Source organism: Bombina bombina, chromosome 6, assembly GCF_027579735.1.
Source record: "Bombina bombina isolate aBomBom1 chromosome 6, aBomBom1.pri, whole genome shotgun sequence".
Lineage (NCBI taxonomy): Eukaryota > Metazoa > Chordata > Amphibia > Anura > Bombinatoridae > Bombina > Bombina bombina.
The window spans coordinates 216424010-216446023 of NC_069504.1; the positions used below are offsets into that span (position 1 = coordinate 216424010).

At 34.7% G+C, this 22014-nt stretch overlaps 1 protein-coding gene across 1 annotated transcript in view; it reads left to right on the forward strand.

Moving 5' to 3' along the window:
• The window catches only part of TMEM117 (transmembrane protein 117), a 1400775-nt gene that overhangs the window by 1132813 nt on the left and 245948 nt on the right, over positions 1–22014 (forward strand). The window contains exon 5 of the mRNA XM_053719203.1: positions 9787–9884. Coding sequence (XP_053575178.1) covers positions 9787–9884 — 98 coding nt within the window. The remainder of the gene's footprint in view (positions 1–9786; positions 9885–22014) is intronic.

The window sequence follows — 22014 nt, forward strand, 5'->3', positions numbered from 1 at the left end:
ATCGCCATGTGTTTCTGTTTTTCACATCTGCTCATCTAGTTTTTACTTTTTACATCAGTCTGTTTTCTTTCCATTGGTTTTTGTCTTTCCTATGCCTCTTCTTCTTGGATTTAATGTATCTCTCTTAACTCATATAAACCTCTTGAGTAATCACAGAATAGCTACAAATCATGAAAAGATATCATGTTTAATGATCAGGTATAGTAAAGAACACATAACCTGAAATTGTGTCAGTCTGTTATGGATTTAAGATGCATAACTTCTTAGGAACAATAGTGCAATAATAATTTGGCATTGGACATATTGGTGGTGTTGGCTGTTGGCCATGACTGTTGGCAGTAATCCATGCTGAAGTGCTGTACTCCCACAGGAATTTGTGAAACCATGGAGACAGCGCCTCTGTATTTGAAAAGTCTATTTAAAATAAAAATTACAGTTAAACATTTGCCAACAGCTTCAATACTGAGTAGTTATCATGCAGGTTGTTTAAATTTATTGCACACTGTTCAACAGTTTTTTCTATATTTATAAATAATAATATAAAATTATTATAAAAAAGCCACAATTAAATAAAAAAAGTGGTTTAATATAAAACTGTTTCCTTTATTACTATTTATTTTGTAAGGAGAGTTTTTTTGTTTGTTTGTTTTTTTCAAGCAAATTATAAATTGCAAATAATTTTATAATGGACATTTTTTTTTCAGTTTTTGTGAATAACCTTCATTTGTACATCTTCTCCAAAGCAATTGCCCTTGACCATTGCTCTAACATGAATTTGATTTCACAGAAGTAAAAGCTAATTGAATTTTTCATTATTGAAAGCATCTCTTTAGTGGCTATCTGTGCTTTAGCTAATTTATCTACAAGTCACCTGACATTTGTCTTACCGTAGAACATTTAATATAAAATCTCATTCTGTACCATTAGCTGCATTGACAAATGAGGATATTTAAATGGACGTTCCGGTCATAATTGAAATGCACATAGATTAATTGCATATTTGAATAGAAACATATTTACAATATACATATATTTGGCAAAAATGCCTCTAATAAAACGTATCACTGTTTTAGCATGTTTCTCTGCACGTGCATGTGAAGCAGTTAAATATTCTCAGTGCACCAGCATTTTAAATACTGCATCTACTCAGAGAGCAAGTTGGACTTGTATGATGTCAGCAAATAACAAATTGAGACATTACCAGATAATTCCAGCACCATAGGCTCTCTAAGCAAATGCTGTCTTTTAAATACTGGTGCGCTGTGCATATATAAATACATTTTTGAAACAGCTATAGCTTATATTAGAAGCATTTTTACTAAAATATGTGTTTTACAAAAATGCTTCTATTAAAAACTGAAATGCATCCATATGGATTCCAATTTATTTCCATTAAAAAAAATGTGCACATTCTTTTATATTTATAATTTTTGTGTCACCAGATCCTACTGAGCATGTGCAAGAATTCACAGACTATACGTATATGCATTTGTGATTGGCTGATTGCTATCACATGGTACAAGGGGAGTGGAAATATACATAACTTTAAAATTTGTTATAAAAAAATCTACTACTCATTTGAAGTTCAGACTAAGTGCTATTGCATTGTCTTGTTATCTTGCATTTGTTGATTATGCAAATCTAATTTGTTGACTGGTCCTTTAATACATTGTGCATGAATTGGGTTCTTTCCAGTCTTTCAAACATTGTAGATTTTCTGAGACTCTGACGTCGCTATTTTTGGAAAGAAATGTGTTGCCATTGGTTTAAAACTTAGTTTTAATAAATGGTATAAAACACCATCTGCCTTTATAAGCTAGTAAAAAGATTTCTTGTAAAAACACCTTTCCTTTTCATAAAATAAAAAACATAGTGTAGCCATTCATACAATCACACAGAAGCTAAAAAATGTTTTATTACTTACTGCACAGAAAACATTACAAGTACAGTCAAGCAAAACATATAATTACATTGATCCCAAATGTAAGTAAATATTATACCATAGAGAATACAAGACATAAAACGTGTATTGTTCATTAAAAATTAATAATTAATTTGGGAAGTGTCAATAAAATCATATTACTGTTCAAAGTATACCTTACGTTGCAATGGAAACCTCATAAAGTTAATTGTTCTGCAATGCTGACTTTAATTTCATGTTCATTTTACTCAGCATTTCAAATTGTTGTTGCCCGTTTAGAGTCCCTAGTGGGTTGCAGTGAGGCCCTGTTATATTTTTTATCGTAAAGCCACTCTTCAAACGTAAATACTGGATGCCGGTATATCTCTTTCAGCCCTGGCATTTATAAACAAATCTCTTCAAACTGAAAACTAAAGAACAGAAAATAAGGACTGTTGAAAAAAACATAATAAAGTATGTGTGGTTGTTAACCTATATTTAATTGTGCCTTTACAAGGTATAGAAGGTATTATCTTGAAACAAATCCATTTGAAAAGCTTGTGATTATTAGTGGTTGTCAAAGGGATTGAAATGGCTTTGACTATGAAAATCAATACTATGCACTTCACACAGCGATTCTGATAGACTGTGTTGAAGGACATTGTGAATAAAGCCTAGTTAAAAGGCTATGGAATGTGTATAACCTCACTTTGCATAAGAGTTTTTGTGGGAGAAAAAAATAATCTTCCATGGTCCAGATAGAGAGTACAATTTAACAACAAAAAACCCCATCTAATTTACAGTTCACAAATTTACCTCTTTCTCTTGGTATTTTATTTTGTTTAAACTTAGCTCCTTTCAATGAGAGCATACTGAGGTAGGCTCATAAGCGAGTTTGTGTCTTAAGCACTATGGTTCCATTTAATAAGCAACGATAGCTGCTTCGGAAACCCAGCATCTCGGTCTCTCTCATAGTGAGCCTGAAAACACTATTCGACTGCCTCTACTTAACCTATCCACAATCATCCCAATTAGATTGGATCAAGATGATTGACAGCCCCCTCTTGAGTGTGATTGGGTGTGCACTAGCAGGGGGCGAAAATGCACAATCAACAGATTGTGCATGCTCCCTGCACGCTGCGAGGCTGGACAAACAAGGGTCAAAACCGCGAACCTTGTTCGCTCGGCCTTTGATAAATGAAGCCTATACTGTATGTATAACAATATTACAAACTCTGCATGCATGCCAGTTTCATGGTTGCTGTAAAAATATAATAGTTTAATAATTGTATATTTCATACTCTCCAGATATAATGCTATAATATATAAATATACTATATATATATAACGTATATAGAACATGGTTAAGCTTCATAACCATGTTTTATTTCGGAAATAAAACACTGAAAGCACCATATTGCTATTTGATAAGTGAATAAACATAACATAGGTGAGCAGTCCATGTTGCAAACGTTAAACAGAGAATTGGTACAATCAAAATACAAATGATTTGCTTTATTTCCTGCTATTTTCCTTTATTACTAATTTACAAAACAGTGAGCACTCTTTAAACAGGGCTAATGCCTTTTTAACAGCCCAGTCAAATCAAAGGCATAAAGAATCAACTGCATCTGATGTTACCAGTGATAACTGTGCTTAAAGGACCAGTAAATATAGTATATTTGCATAATCAGCAAATGTATGATAACAAAACAATGCAATAGCACTTAGTACGAACTTCAAAAATGATGTATATTTCCACTCCCACTGCTTCATGTGACAGCCATCAGCCAATCGCAAATGCAAATATGTATATTCTGAGAATTCTTGCACATGCTCAGTAGGAGCTTTTGCAAAGCTTTGTGTTAAAACACTATTTTGGTAGCTGCAAAGCACTGCTGGTGCTGTGAAGAAACTGCCACTGATCCAGTCAGCAGCACAACAGGTCACACAACCCAGCTGTGCTACTAGTGCTGCTTATTTGATAAGTGGCAGTTTAACTATGTGCTTAACCCTTTGCAGGAGCTAAAAACATTGCTTTGCAGTGCCCATAGTGATACAATGAAATGATCTGATGATTTAGAACATTTAATTGTATCACTTCAACTTGTAGACACTGCTGTACTCTATGTGAGGGGAAGTGCATTTATATTAATGAGACAGTGTACACCAATTGTCATAAATATGCATGTAATAGACACTACTATAAAAAAAGAATATGCACAGATACTGATCTAAAAATCCTGGGGGGAAAAAACAAACCTTAAAATGCTTACTTAGAAGCTTCTAGTTTAGCACTGTTGATGAGGTTAGGCTTGGACACCCAGTGAAAGAGGCTGGGAAAGCAGAAGAGCAGACACTCCCCTTCCCTGCAGGTGAAAGACCCATTATACAAACAATAGCATCAAGAATCTTTAGACCTGGGTCTACATCTGATACTTTGGGGCTTGGTTAGAAATCTGAAAACCAGCACAATAATATTAAAACAATGTCCCTTTAACAGTAAAATCCCATCACTCAGAGGAACAGATGTCAAACGCCAATTGCCAGCTTATAATATCAGTCTTCTTCATATAGTTGCTTAGCATAATTATAACCAACATATAGACATACTCTTCACTCTGCACATTTTCTTTATGTTTGAAAATGTCCCAAGTGCAAACCAATGGGCAGACAGGAACCACAGAGGTGGGGAGATGGCATGTTTGCTAAGGTGAAATGTCCATCTGTTTGTGTCACTTCTGAGTAGAGGATTTTATTTAGTCCTTGAAAGATTCTGATACTTTTGGAAAGGCATTTATGTTAAATTAATCTTTTCTAATTAAGGGGATACATAGAAAATGGCAAAACTCCATCAAATTACAAATATTTCTCAATATGTTTATTTTCCATTAAATTGATAGTCATCTAATTAACCTAAGTATAAAAATAATGAATGCAGTGCAACTAAATAATTTACATGTTCCACATTAATTATTGACTTTTAGATAAATACATTTTAAAAATGATTTAAAGAAAATACAAAGTAAATGTTTACTCGCTATCACACATTCATTAGAAACAAAGCAAACCAGTAATGTAATTGCCTTAAACATTCATAGCTCTAAAATATCTTCTGCATGTTACAATTTAGTTTTTTTTTACTGAGCATAAGGAACAGCATTTTAATATTTCAACTGAAAGATTGTTTCTGGAACAACTGAACAGATTTACTTTTGTTAAGGAGACTAAAAGCATTTGGGTTATATTTTTATCTAATTTTCATGCAAATACATTCAGTAGTTTTGCCTTAGGTTTTCTGACAATACACTTTAAAGAAAAACAAATTCTGTTTTAATATGTATTTACTACTCGATAGATTTGCTAGAAGGTTACATTTTTATTGATCTAGCAATGTGACATCACCACATGTCTGCTAAATTATTGCAATCAATCATGAAAGTCCAGCTCACACTGTTATTGGATGGGTGCACGCTATCGCTAGGCACTGCACAGCCTAGCAATCAAATTCCAAAACAAAAAGTGAATAGCAGCACTCCAATAGAATTTTCCAATTATTTATTGCATATCCAGGAGTACAAAAAGATAGCCATCTTTTTGTACTCCTGGATATGCAATAAATAATTGGAAAATTCTATTGGAGTGCTGCTATTCACTTTTTGTTTTGCTAAATTATTGCAATCAGAATTTTTTTACCAGTTGAATATATATATATTTTCAAATAGTAAATAAAAACATTTAATTTTCTAAATATTGCTTTACAGTCTGATACATAAGGCTCGATTTATCAAGCCCTTCACCTCTCTGCGACTGCAGGTTCTCACAAGAGAATCTGCAGTCACAATTTATCAAGCAGCGGTCATCAGACCACTGTTTCCTAGCCACATCTCTTAGGTGGAGAATTTTGATCTCTCCACTCTCGTCCGACCGGGAGATTGACAGCTCCTGCCCGCACGTGGATTGGCTGTGCGTGGACATGGGGCGGCATTGCACACAAGTGCAAAATAGCTCTCACGTGCAATGTTAAATTCCGCCAGTGGAATTCTGTCTGCCAGAGGCAAGCTGCGGTGAACAGGGGCGCATATGTACGCCCCTGTCCGGCGTAGCTTAGTCAATCGAGCCCATAGTGTAACTGGTTATTTTTAAACTGTGTCACGATCCAAAGACATACCAGTCTTGAAGCAGACCCTCAGTGCGTTGGCAGGACATAAATACACCTGGCCTCTGAACTGTTGCTCAGTTTACAGGATGGTGAATGGTAAAGTTGCAGCTCAGATCAGTACACTGGAAACAATGCAGGATGTACTGTATGTAACCTGCTAAAATATATAACTATAAATATGTTAGAAACAGAAGAAGGCTGCAGAGAAAATTATGGATGTTGACAAGGATTCATTGTAGAGGAGTTGCAAACAGAAAGTTCAATGCTGCAGCAAACAAGATTGGTTTTAACACTGGAATATAGAATAAGAGCTGCAAAGAGTTCAAGCATAGATGACTTCTTGAATGCAAACTAGAGACTGTGAGTAGTACAGTCAGTGGCGGCTGGTGACTTTTGAAGATGGGGGAGCACTAGCCCCGCCCCTCAGATGACTCCGCCCATTTTAATGTGTGTGTGTATATCATACCTACACACACACATACCTATGTACACACACACAAATAAACACATACACATGCACACACATATACACATACACACACATATACACATACACACACACAGATTTAATGAAAGAGGAAAAACAGACTCATCAAGTGGCTTTATATGTAATTTGCACCTTAGTATTGCTCATGAAGAAAAGTCTCACATTGCAGAGATCCATTTTCTGTATATAGCACCTCTACCAGTATACAGACCTCTGCATATAGCCTTCTTATTATATATTAACCAGTGTCTCTGTATACACCACCTCCTTGTAAAAAAAAAAACCCTGCCACTTTGCAACACCTACTTCTGCCAGTAATACACAAAGAAAACATTTTGTTAAAGTCTCTTATGCCAGCAATACATAAATATCAAGGATTTTACTTCCTTGCTGATATTAAAACACAAAGAAATAATTTAACAATTTTGTGCCAGTAACAGACACATATAAAAGATTTTACCCTTTTGGTTAGCACTAGCACTCAGAACAACAATATAACCTCTTGCCTTTATAGATAGCTCCTGTTTCTGATTTCTTTTTCCATCTTATGTATTTTAAAGGTAGATTGTAGACAGTCATAAAGCAGCAAGCCACAGAGCTCTGGCGGGTCTTTGTGCAGCTCGCTCTTCTTCTGCTGCTGCATCTGATAAGTCTGAGTGCTTGAACCGGAACAACAATCAACATCGTAATAAACAAACTCTGAGAGGTCACAATGAAACTCCAGTGTATGCAAGTAATAAAAGCTATTTTTTTAGTCGTGACCTCCCAGATTTTGTGTTTATTCAGGATACCCTGTGCCTGCCACTAAGGGATTTCCATATTTACCAAGAGCAAACAGAAGCAACTGAAACCTTATAGAGCTCCATAGGTGTACATGACAACAAGATTATAGTTGGAAGTTTGAGTAACGTACCCCTGTTGAGATGGGATCAACGAACTTAGAAGAGAGTATGTATATCTCTTAAAATATCGCCAGTAACAGACACACACTGAATTTGAGCTCCTCTCAGCTCAACGAGTATCTCCACAATGAGAATTTGCGCCGTTGAGCTGGGAGGAGCTTGTCAAGCGTCATCACATGACTGTGAGTGATGACGCTCTTCTGTGTCACTGGCTGCTGCCTGGCTCTCTCGTAACATCTCCCACCCCTCGCACAGGCTGAAGTGTGCGATCAGCAGACGATGGGGAGGCTGGGAGCTGCACAGCAGCCAAATTTAGCATGGGCACAGACACACTGCCATAGCTTAGCTATCGCACGTGCGGTTTGGGGTTATTAGTAGTACTTAGTACAGTGTACAGCAGAGAGCAGAGTGTAATAATAAAATGAAAATAATTTTTTTAAACATTATTGAAAAAAATGTTTGTTGTATTGTTTTCTGGGGGTAAAAAAAATATATAATTTTTTCAATAGGGGGCTATTGAAAAAATATATTTTTTTCTGTTTTTTTTTTCTTTCTTCTGGGCTGCTGGGGGGGGGGGGACACACGTGCGAGTGTGCTCAAATGGAGGAGCCTCCACTGAGTACAGTTCAAACTTAAGTAGTCAGCAAAATACAATACAGCAGTATAGGAAACTGAGAAAAGTTAAAAATCACACCTTGTGCAGCAATTCATCAGGAGTGTGATATGTTTCAGAGCTGATAAATATCCACCAACACATAAAGCAGAGAAGTAGTTGGAACTGGAGTAGGTAAACTCACAGGATTCAGGTACTTGCAAAACTAGGTGATTACTAGATGAATGATCCAGGGCAGGTTACATATACAAATTTAGACAAAGGCTGTAGAAAACCTAATAACAGAGATTAGAATTTGGCAGTTGCACAGACAATGTTAACCTACGCTAATGCAAAGAATAGGCCTCTGAACAATCCTTTTAAGGATTCAGGTGAAACCAATTAGTCAGACATCACAGCAGTGAATGGAACTCCCACAGAAATGTGATTGACAGATGGAGAAATGTAATGGAACAAGAACAAAGCTGTGTCTTAAAGGCACACAGCATCCAACATAAGGTCTTGGGAAAAGGAGCTGCTTAAAGAGACAGCAACAGAACTGGAAAGACAGGCAGGGGCATTTTATTAATTTATTGCACTTTATTGTTCTATTATTTTTCTCTTTCTACATATTTTCCTTATTTAGATTTGCAACCTGTGGCTGAAATTTAAAAAATATAATTAGATTTTTTTTGTTGTTGGTATTTATGGTTTTAGTAGTGTCCGTAAAAAATGTACTGAGTAAAATGTGGCTTTTTTGTGTGGTTTATAGTGTTTTTTTTATGATATGCTTTAAATTACTGTAGTGACGAAAAACAAATTTTGAATGTAACTCAGCCTATTTCTCATTTAAACTGATTGTAAACTTTAGTATTTCAATACACAGTATATAAAATTATTTATAAAAACAGGGGCACTTTTATTCCTTAACATTTTAAGACGCTTCCTTTGTAAAATATTTACCATTTAGAGAGGGTAAACAATTGCGTTGTTTCTCTGCCCACATCTCATACTTGATTTAGCGGAGCAATGACAAATCCGGCTTCATCCAATTGTTGCGTGCCCCATGAGCTGGAAGCCAAGTCCAGCATGCAATGATTGGATGAAGCAGGATATGTCATCGCTCCGCTAAATCAAGTATGAGATGTGAGCGGAGGAACGGCGCAATGTTTACCATCTCTTAGTGCTAAATATTTTTCAAAGGAAGCGTCTTTAAAAATGGTAATGAATTAAAGTGCCCTTTTTTTTTATAAATAATTGTATATACTGTGTATTTATAATCACTGTGTATGCAAGACTGCAACTGCAAGTCAAGAAGCAGCGGTTGTAAGACCACTGCTACCTAACCTCTTCATAACCTCAGAGGTGGCTTTATTAAAATCATGGATTGAAGTTCTTGTGCTATAATATTTATTTGTGGGAAGTGCTTCCTTGCTTGCATTGAGCGTGAGCATCAGGTTCCGCTGGATATTAAATTGGAGTTCTTTGTATTAATATTTTCTCCACATTACAAGAATGTCTTGACATAAAAATATCTTGGTTCACCCTAGTTGCATTCACCAATGTAAACGCTTCCAGTGGTTAGTTAATAGCTGCTAAATGCTGCAAAGGGAATATAACCAATAAAGTGAAATCACTGTAAGTTGAAATTTACTATTTTTTTAAATGATGTTTAAAATACATTAATGCAGAAGATAATATTGCTATGATACTAAATGTAACCCGACTATTCGGATTTTACAGGTCACTGACATGATGCTTCAGGATAAGAAATATCCAGATTGGGGCAAGTCTGCCCGAGCTTTTTGGAGGAGGGGAAACACACGCATAGTACTATTCTGGTAGGTTTAGATGCCATTTATATTGGGTTATAAAGACTCAATTGACCACATTTAATAATGAGTTGTTTTGATAATATATCTAAATGCAAATAAAATAACCAACATATTTTGAAGCAGAACCTCAGTGTTTACAATAGGGATTTTATTGCAGGATTGCTCATTTTGTTTTTGTTTTATTTTAACAGTATCTAAATTTAACAGAAGTCAGTGTATCATCTGTGTATATCTTCTATCTGTCTGTCTGTTTTCCTCTATGAGCAGTGGAATTTTAAACCAGGTACCAATCAATACAATTATAATTGACATTTAATATTAATATGGGATCAGGACTTAAGTATTGTGCTTTGGTATACAGACAGAGATAATATAAAAAAGCATGCGTGCGTACAAAAATTGATAAAATAAAAAGATGTGATTTCCCTGCTAGCTGAACAAATTTTAATTGGTTATATTTTTAATCAACAAAAACATCTGTTTCATATACAAAAATAAACACAAAGAAGCTCATTCTCATGCATTTAAAACACATTAATGGAAAAATATTTTTACAGTACATTGTCTATTTAACGACTGTTTACTTACTGACTGATTAACAGTGTACAGCTCTTATCAGCATAAAAAAATACAGCATATAATACATTTTTAAACTACCTTTCTGAGATATAACAAAGAAAACATCAGTTTAAACTTTAAATGTAGCCAAATAACATTTATATTTTTTTAACTGGGCAATATAATGCCTTATGATATAGTAATTAATCAGATTATGAGTTTTTTGGGTGTTTTTTTTATATTAGGGTTTGGGCAGCAAAAGAGCTAAATGCCCTTTTAATGGCAATGACCATACAAATTCCCCTTTCAGGGCAATGGGTAGATTAGGTTTTTTTAGATAGTTTTTTTTTATTTTGTGGGTTTGGGGGGTGAGGGTTTGTAATGTTAGTGGGTCTTTGTAAAAAAACAACTTCAGGTAAAAGAGCTGTTTAACTTAGGGCAATGCCCTACAAAAGGCTCTTTTAAGGGCTATTGGTAGTTTATTCTAGATTAGGTTTTATATTTTGGGGTGTTTTTTTTTTTTAAAATGGGTATTAGAATAGGAATAATTTTTATTATTTTTGTGTAATGTATTTTTTTCGTTTTGGGGTGGGTTTTTATTTTTAGATTAGGGTTTGGGCAGCAAAAGAGCTAAATGCCCTTTTAAGGGCAATGCCCATTCAAATGCCATTTTAAGGGCAACAGGTAGATTAGGTTTTACTTTAAAAAAAAATTGTGGGTTTGGGGGTGGGGGTTTGTATACTGTTAGGGGTGTTTGTTTTGTTTTGCAGCAAAAGAGCTGTTAACTTAGGGCAATGCCCCCCAAAAGACCCTTTTCAGGGCCCTTGGTAGTTTAGTATAGATTAGGATTTTTTTTTATCATGGTGTTTTGTTTTTTTAAAGGGTATTAGAATAGGAATAATTTTTATTGTTTTGTAAAATTTTGTTTGCTATTTTTTGTAATTGTAGTTTTTTTATTTTTTGTAATTTAAGTGTTTTTTACTTTTTGTAATGTTAGGTTTTTGTGTAAGGTAACTTAGGTTTTATTTCATAGGTAAGTTTGTATTTATTTTAACTAGGTAGTAAGTAAATAGTTAATAAATATTTACTGACTAGTCTACCTAGTTAAAATAAATACAAACTTACCTGTGAAATAAAAGTAAAACCTAAGCTAGCTACAATGTAACTATTAGTTATATTGTAGCTAGCTTAGGTTTTATTTCACAGGTAAGTATTTAGTTTTAAAAAGGTATTATTTAGTTAATAAATGTAAGTTAAATGTAGCTATAATATTTTAATTATGTTAAAGTTAGGAGGTGTTAGAGTTACGTTAGGTTTAGGGTTAGGCTTAGGGGTTAATATAGTTTAATTTAGGTTGTTGCGATGTGGGGGGGGGCTGGCGGTTTAGGGGTTAATAGATTTATTTAGTGGTAGTGATGTGGGAGGCCAGAGGTTTACGGGTTAATAGCTTTATTTAGTTGCAGCAATGTCGGGGAGCGGTGGAATATGGGTTAATAGATTTATTATAGTGTGGGCGATGTTGGGGTGCAGGGGAATAGGGGTTAATAACTTTAGTATACTGGCGGTAATACTGAGAGCGGCAGTTAGGGGTTAATAGTTTTATTTAGGTGGCAGCTCTATCGGGGGCGGCAGATTAGGGGTTAATAGTTTTATTTAGGTGGCAGCGCTATCGGGGGCGGCAGATTAGGGGTTAATAGTTTTATTTAGGTGGCAGCGATATCGGGGGTGGCAGATTAGGGGTTAAGAACATTATGTAGGTGTTGGGGCAGATTAGGGGTGTTTAAACGTGGGGTTTATGTTAGGGTATTAGGTTTAAACGTTAGTTTTTTTTTCCCCATAGACATCAATGGGTCTGCGTTACGGAGCTTTTCTTTCTGCGATCGCAGGTGTTAGACATTTTTCTGACCCAGTCTCCCCATTGATGTCTGGGGAAAGCGTGCACGAGCACGTCAAAACAGCGCTTGTTTTTTGTTCTGGCTGCGCTATAGGGGGTTAAATAACGCAAATTTTGTTGCGTTTGTTTATTTCCCTATAGCGCACATAACTCATAATCTAGGTGTATGACTTTTATATGTTTAGGTTTTTGTTGAGAACCATTACGGAAGCATTTCCTCAGAGAATCATTACTGATTATTTAAAAAAAAAATATTTTTATTAATTCAATTTCTTAGAGATATTGGACTTATAACATGTAAACACCAATAGGAGCGCATAACCTATGTGCATCAACAGCAAGAGAGACAATTTAATTTCATTATAATACTGCTTTCAACTAAATTTTCTTTTTTGAGTGTTTTATGAATTTATGAATTATATTTTTGACATATAGATTTGTGATTGTCTGTTGTTTCTAGGTCCTTGACACATAATAACATTATCTTTTTATTAAAAAAAAAGTTTTAACCTAAATAAAAGATTATTAAAAATAATTATATGCCTTTTCTGCCAATATAATTTTAGGAAGATCTTTTTATTGTGATTTCACACCGAACAAGCTTATAATGAGACCTTATAAGGAAATGCTTGAAAACACTTTTCTCAAATTCTAAAGAATAATATGTTCTTATTTGACGCTGGAAGCCCCAGATGGATTGTACTTAGGATTCAATATGGAAAGAAAATGAACAACCTATTTAGAGTCTGTGCAATACAATAAGAAATATTATTATTATTATTATTATTAATGCACTGCCTATATAAAAAAAAGTCAAAATAGTCCTTGATGGTTTTTTTCTTGTTTTGAAGCACCAAATATTGAATACATGGTAGCATTGTACAAAAAGTAAATGAGATCATACTTTTAAACCTGTTGTATTTACATGATGCATGTGACATCCCAGCCTACACTAATGTTTTATAAGTAGATAAAATGTAAAAACACATAAATGTTAATTTTACCTAAAGCTAAGCTAACATTCATATAAAAGTGAATTTAAAAGGAATGGAAAATACAATATGGGGGATATCTATCAAGCCGTCAACTGTGTTGCATTCGCCGGCATCATTACGCTTGATTAACATCGTGGCTGCGGATCTCAATACGCTCTCTTTATTTATGAAAAAAGCTGTCAAAAAGACGTGCACCAAGTACAGGGCGATGAGCACCGGACTGTTGTTAACTAGCAGTCATCGATCTCGCGCATATTCGCCTTTTTCCCAACTTTATTCATACCCTGTCACTAAACGCTGCCACTATACTAAAATGTTTAACCCCTATCCCACCGCTCCCCAACATCGGCGCAACCTAAATAAAGTTATTAACCCCTATCCCGCCGCTCCCTGACATTGCCGACAACCTAAATAATCTTAACCCGCCCCGTCGCTCCCCGACCCCTCCGCCACCTAAATAAACATATTAACCCCTAAACCTCTGGCCTCCCACATCACTACCACTAACTAAACCTATTAACCCCCAAACCGTCAGCTCCCCCACATCGCCATAAACGAAATTAAGCTATTAACCCTTAAACCTAACTAACCGCTAACTGCAGCAATGTCGAGGAGCGGCGGAATAGGGGTCAATACATTTTATTTAGGTTGCAGCGATGTCAGGCAGCAGATTATGGGTGTTTAGATTCGGGGTTTGTGTTAGGGTGTTAGGTGTAAACGTTACTTGTTTTCTACCATAGAAATCAATCAGTTATATTTCTTTGTCTTGCAGCATCGAACACAAGCTTTCTCAGCTTTCAGACTCGCATTGATTTCTATGGCATCAGCAGCCTCCAGGGTTGCGGATTGAAAACCAGGTACGATGCATCCAAATAGCCGCGAGCGTACCTGTTAAAAGTTTGATAACTTGGAAAAAGTGTCAGAGCTGAATGTGTATTCGGAACATCTGTAATAACGTAAGCATCAATCTGTGTCGGATTGAGACCGGCGGATCGCATGTTGCGTCACAAATTTCAACTTTTGCTGGTTTGTAGGCTTTGATATCTGTCGGATCAATCTCGCAACAATTACGATGCAGAATTTCAGCGTATTTGCGGTTGAGACATTGATAGATAGGCCCCTATGTTTTTAGTAAATGCAAAAAATAGGAACATTAAATAATTATTTTTTCTATATTTTGGCTCAGTTTATTAGATAAGTAAATTCAACGACGACTGATGTAAATAAAGTGTTCTTAAGCTCGGAGTGCCAGCACAAGCCTGAAATGCTGGTTAAGTAACTGTGGCCTTAAGACTGCTGCTACTTAACCTCTCTGCCATTTAAAGTGATGCAGATTTCAATCAGCCCAATCCACGTCTTGTGCAGTGTCTGTGGGCAACACATGTTAAATGGAGCCCACTGAGCCAAACTTTGGAAATGACTGTATTAATCACTCACACCCAGTTAATAATACTGAAAAGACCGGCCTTATTTAGAAGCCAACATAGACTAAAGAAGTTTTCTGATAAATTTGACCTGAGCATATTTTAGAGCCACTAATTCTTAATGATGCAACTTTTATGTCTTTTTTAGCTATGTATATATGCTCCTCACTCATGGTAAAGGATTTGCAGTTTTAAACATATACACAGCAAGGGGGGGGGGGAGTCACAAATCCACAATCCACCCCAATTGCATTATAATGGCAACTTAACTTATGGCGAGGGATAAACAAAATTGGTATAGCACATTGAGTATTTATATACTTTTTAAAACAGCTTCTGACCAATCACGGTATTGTTAACAAAAGCAGTTTCTATAGCACCTGCAAGTTATATCCACACCCTTCCAACTTAAAGGGACACTGAACCCAAATATTTTCTTTTGTGATTCAGATAGAGCATGCAATTTTAAGCAACTTTCTAATTTACTCCTATTATCAATTTTTCTTCGTTCTCTTGCTATCTTTATGTGAAAAAAAAGGCATCTATGCTAAGGAGCCAGACAATTTTTGGTTCAGTCCCCTGGACAGCACTTGTTTATTGGTGGGTGAATTTATCCACCAATCAGCATGAACAGCCCAGGTTGTTCACCAAAAATGGGCCGGCATCTAAACTTACATTCTTGATTTTCAAATACAGATACTAAGAGAATGAAGAAAATTTGATAATATGAGTAAATTAGAAAGTTGATTAAAATTGCATGCACTGTATGAATCATGAAAGAAAAAAAAGAAAAATTAAATCCTTAAGGTGATCTGTAAAGTTTAAGCTATTTTAAATCAACTAAATTTCCCTTTACCATTAAAAAGACATACATCCATTCATATGTATTCACACACACACACACATATGTACTTATATTTTTACACATACATCCATACATACGTATTCACACACACATATACAGTGAGGGGAAACATGATTTGATCCTCTGCTGATTTTGTATGTTTGCCCACTGACAAAGAAATGATCAATCTATGGGATTAAGGTCTGGAGACTGGCTAGGCCACTCCAGGACCTTAAAGGGGCATTAAACCCATTTTTTTTTCTTTCATGATTCAGATAGAGAATTCCATTTTAAACAACTTTCTAATTTACTTTTATTATCTAATTTGCTTCATTCTCTTGATATTCTTTCCTGAAAAGGATATCTAGATAGGCTCAGTAGCTTCTAATTGGTGGCTGCACATAGATACCTCATGTGATTGGCTCACCGTGTGCATTGCTATTTCTTTAACTAAGGATATCTAAAGAATAAAGCAAATTAGATAATAGAAGTACATTAGAATGTTGTTTAGAATTGTATTCTCTGTCTGAATCATCCAGATGATTCAGACATCCTTTGTTGCCTTATTCACTCCTTTGTCGCCGTATTCAGCGAGGTCTGGCGGACCTGATCCGCTCTGTCGGATCAGGTCCGCCAGACTTTGATAAATATGGGCCATAGACTGACTAGAGATTCTCAACTGATAGGGCATTTTTAAACTTTATAATTAGAATAGACATTTAGTCTATCTAATTGAATGTAATTGATTAGATCTGATTTAACCGCTAGTTCTTAGGAATTTGTTCATAAGAGCACAGTACACGTATGTACATTAATACAAAACATAAGTGGATTTAACATATGTAAATTTCCCGTTAGATTAACCAGTAATCTTTACACAGCTTTCTTAGCCTTTATTAATACATCAAGGTGAGTATTATACTTAGGTCTCATATATATTACATAATATATTTTAATCTTAACGTTTTTATGCACGAAAATGCACAAAACAGGCAAGCTGCTATTGGATGTGACGTCACAAACAATAGAATCAGAGAAAAATCGGCAATAGAAGGAATAAGACAAATACACTGTTAATTTGCAGAAAGCTAAATAACACTAAAATAATAAGTGTTGAAGTCTAGTATCCGAGTACATCTAAATATATGTATAGGACCGGTAGGTTACAAGACAAAGAGTAAATGGAAGTGACTTCACCACCAATAGGCAGTCAGGATTATCGGACACACGAAAATGTATAAAATAAAGAATAAAAAGTAAGCTTTGAGAACAATGTTACTAGGATGTTATGAATGTCTCTAAGTTTGAGAATTAGTGCAACATCTGTATACTTATTTTAATTTTGGCATTTGGAAGTGACACTTCCGGTTTCATCATGGTGCCCAAACAGATCAAATGGGGAGTAAATGGAAGTGACTTCACCACCAATAGGCAGTTGGGATTATCGGGCACACGAAAATTTATAAAAATAAAGAATAAAACATAAGCTTTGAGAACAATGTTACTAGGATGTTATGAATGTCTCTAAGTTTGAGAATTAGTGCAACATCTGTATACTTATTTTAATTTTGGCATTTGGAAGTGACACTTTTGGTTTCATCATGGTGCCCAAACAGACCAATTGGGGAGAAGAAAAGTATATAAGGTCACCAGCAGCCCACAGTTATTTAGTCTTGATAAAGGCCTAGAGAAAAGGCTGAAACGCGTTGACTGACTTCTAACTGGTAAACATTATTCTAATATATTCAAAGTTGGAAAACAATCTACACTATCATAATTATTTTTCACAGACGGACGACACAGACACATTCTCACCACTACAAAGGGACACCCTCATCACCAGGATTTATAATCTTGCTTACATAAAGGCATAGCACTTATCTGGTGTTTTAACAATTTTTTCAACATTTTTAACATTTTTACCAATTAATTTTGATATTTATTTTTCAATTTTTTGCTCAATATCTAAATTTTTAATTTTTACACTATTATCATCTATTCTCATTTTTGTTTGTATTTTTGCACATTAGGCCACATGTACCACTTGTGAGCTGGAGATATTGTTTTTGTCTTTGTTTTAAAGTGCACAATTTTTTTACTATTTTATCACATTTTTCTCATTATAACTTTATTGTACCAACTCTTAATTCACTTCTTCATTCCGGATATAATCTTATTGCATATCATCTTATTGCATATAATCTTATTGTATATGAAGTTACTGCAATTCATCTACTTAAGTGTCATTTGAAGTCCCTCCCAATATTGTGATATCTGCATGTACAATCAGGCAAGTTGTAACTTTAACATTAGAAGTGAACTTCACCATCCCACTAGACATTAGGAGACCCCCCTTTGTGGGACTATCTAGGATATCATTTTAAGAATCATAGATCATTTGGCTAGGATACATAGTTATATATCCTTTTTAACATTGCCTATTGTTTGTATTCGCAATAGGATTGAACCAGTTAAATTGTTATTATATTGTTGTTATATTGTTTTTAAGAATTGTATCTATTATACGGTGTCAAGTTGCATGGATCCATGCTTATCCTAACAGATTGATTTTTATGACATTGATGTTTCATTTTATAAAAATTGTGTTATACGTTTTCTATACAACAATTCTTAATATCCTTTAAACCCTAGCCTCCATCTAGGTAGGCGCTCTGTACAAATCCCATTACTTGATTACTTAAAGTTGTCCTGTCCCTTTAGCAGAAAAACCCCATCTACTAGACCATACAATTAATATAAATACCTGAACTCTTTTATTTAGTTAATATCCATGAACATTTTTAAAATATATTTGCAATAAAAGGAAATGAAATAATATTATATGCACTTGAAAACTATTTAAATATGCTATGCAAAATTCATACACGCTTATCTTAAAAACCCACCTTATTTACAAATCTTTTAACATCCAAGCAATACAATTCTAAGCTGTGCTCTTAGGCAATTATATATATTCTGCTATTTAACTGCAATTTATCCTAATACAAAATTAACTGACAGTATCAGAACTTGCATAGATGAGTTACTTAGCCAATCAGACGCAGATGTAAACAACAATACAATATATAGGCTGTGACTAGCAATTTAAAATACAATATACACTTCTGAATTATTATTATATATTTGCATAGATAAACAATTTAAGATTGGGATTAGTATAACAATACATAGGCTATGAAATGCTAACTTGAAATATTTCCTTAACTCTGCTACATACAGCAATAGTAAATGTTTACTTTAAATGCTTGCATACAAACAGGCAGGCTAAGAGCTATTTAAGGTTATATAATACAATCTAAAAGCCCAATTTGTTCTTTCCAATTCAAAAATTTTAATTTTACTGTAGTGGCTATGCATATAACTTATCTTACAAAAACCTTGTATACATCACCCAAATAAACCAGTCGATATCCGGTTTCCAATATTTTCTCAACAGGTCCAATTTCACCTCAGAAATGTCAAAATTGGGGATAAGGCATATGGAGTCCAATAGTAGGTGTGTGCTTTAATAATAACTGCAGCAGTTATTCCTTTCTGGATCAGTCAACACAACAACCTCCTTTTTAGTCTCTATGCTGGGGTTTAAATCATCTGATCTCACCCCTCCCCTTTTTGATTATTTATCAGTCATTGGTGAATATTGGAAACACCCATGGCCTTGTCTTGGATTGGTTCTTTGCAACTGAACATGGATTGGTTTATTTGGTAAATGTGTTGTCAAGGAAATGCATTCTTTGCAACAACCAATCATCTCATGGTTGCAATTCCGCATCATAACACTAGGTGGCAGCAGACGTACAAACAAACAAATACAAGAAGACCATTCCTAACATTTTTAAGCAAGTTAATTTTTTTTTTCATAAAATGGTTATTTAATCAGATCACACTCTGCATTAATCATATATAACCCCAATTACAGATGGTTAATATTAGGTTATTTTTTCTGATTATTCTGATACCAAATATGTTATATTATTAACATTTTATTATATTAAGGTAATTTAATACTGCTAATTATTAGCTTAAAATGCATTATAATTTTATCAGTATTCTGGCATTTCTTTGCAAATAACAGCTTATTTTTATATCTCCAGATTGGTAGTATTTAAAACTCCTGATATACTGCATTCACCCAGATATAGTATGTGACATTTCTTTGTATTTCTTCCTGAATACATAAATCCTGTTTATGTAGATCTGAAATAAAAATAAATGTTAATGATCACTTCTCTTCAGGTCCATAAACATCTATTCATGTTCTTAAACACACAGAGGCTAAGATATTCATGCTTTCAAAATATGTATGTCTTGTATTTATTTTCCTAGTATATTTTATTTGATATCTAACTACAGTTGCTTTGAAATCATAATGTAAGCCATGTGTCTAATCTATGTTATTCTAACCCCAGACACAATGTCTGTGTCAATGTTCCCTCTAATTTTTTTCACAGCTGTGCAGACCTGCTCCTGCTCTGAGCAAATTTTTTTTACACGACTTGACAACTGGGCAGCACTTTAATATTATAAAATATTTGAGGACACAATTTACATATATATTAATAACATATTATGAAACAGCAGCATACTTATACATTCCTGCAACTTTGCATATTGTATACACGTGTGAGATTGTGTGTTTGTGTGTGTCACACACACGTAAACACAGATATTAGACATGTAAACACTGTTCTCTTCAATAAATAAAATAAAGCAGCATTTTTACATAAATCTTATACTCTGTAGGCAGCTGGTATAACAAATCATTGTAAACACATTAAGGGAAAAAAGTACACTGTCCTTTTAAACAGCAAGCAACTGTCGTTAAATAACTGATATGCAGCTAGTGAAACAACAACTTTAAATATCAAATAGTGTATAGTTGCATAAAATGAATCTCAGCCTGAAATACATTAGTAGGGATTGGAACATAAAGATAAATCACATCATCAGACAGTCATTAATCCAGTACTCAGATCATGTTAAACCCCTTAAATGGAGCAGTATAATAAACTAGACAGCTTTAAAAAAATATATCTTTCTTTGATTGAAATGGAAATAACCAAACACAAACTTTATTAATACATATAATTTTCAGCCTGCAACTGCAAGTATAAGAGAAGTTTAAAATCATATCTTTTAACAATCCTTATTCCTCCAGGCTTAAACAGTTTATTTAAATTAATATAAATTTGGTAGGAATTGTCATCTGGATTATTTAAATAGATAGGTAAGGTAACTTACTTTGAAAGAAAATTTTATAATTGATGATAGTCAAATGAGTTGTAGCTGCTATTATTATATATTAGTATATTACTATTAATAATTATTAATAAAATATTACATAAAAAAATTATTTACTTAAAAAAAAATCTGTTGGCAAATTTGGTGCCATAATTGTCAGTAGTCCTGCTGTCACTCACAGTACTAGTATGAATTGAATATGTCTGGGCACTGCTCACTAAACTTTATAAAGTGCAATTCACACAGGGTAGATATGTTCACCTAACAAACACTACAGCCTGTACAGCCTAATGTGTGGGGCTATTCCACAATATCTTATTTTCATTTTTAGTCTTATTATGATTTATAATTATGTATACTAGACTAGCAATGAGTAAATATTACTCGTCGTCAACGTCTTATATCTGCAAGCAAAGCATAATCCAAGAATAGAGAGGGGGGAGTGTTTCTGTATGACTCTGGGGCCGGCTGTTTCAGTAATTTACAAAGGGATGAAAGAGAGCAAGGGCAAGGCAGCTTATATATTTTTCATTTCCCCAGCGTACGGCAGCTGCAGCATTGAAGTCAGACAGCAATGTATATTCTCCCCCAGTACACGCCTCTGCTTTAGTGGAGCACAGCGATTAAGTTTGTGTGTGGTGTCTAAGTTACAGAGTTAGCAAGATGTTGAAACGTATTTGTCTTGGGCTGCAGTCTCATTTTATTACTTTAAGTTATAATAAAATGAGAGTGTCTGCAGCCCAAGACATATACGTTTAAACATCTTGTTAACTCCCTGTCCGGTCCGGTGCTGTGCTAGCCCGCAGCAGCAGGGCTAAAAGTAGGGGAACTATTTATTTCTTAGATTCAATATAGAAGTTAGACTTACATTACAATGCTCCTTCCACCTCAGTTTCTCCTGGTCAAACCAGACTCCAGATCTCAACTGCGAGTGCGCACTGAAATTTTTGGCGCGGCTAAGGGCTCTAATGCATCTTGGTGCGCGGGGATAATAAAGAAGTGCGCGGTGTCACTCAAATTAATGCGCGGCCGCGCTGCCGCGCTCATTAGAGGGAACAGTGGTCTGTGTCACGTGTATTCTGGTGTTATCAGCCACACAGCCTGAGTCACTCAAATAAATCTGTGCTAATTATCAGTCCCTTGAAGAATGTTTGCATCT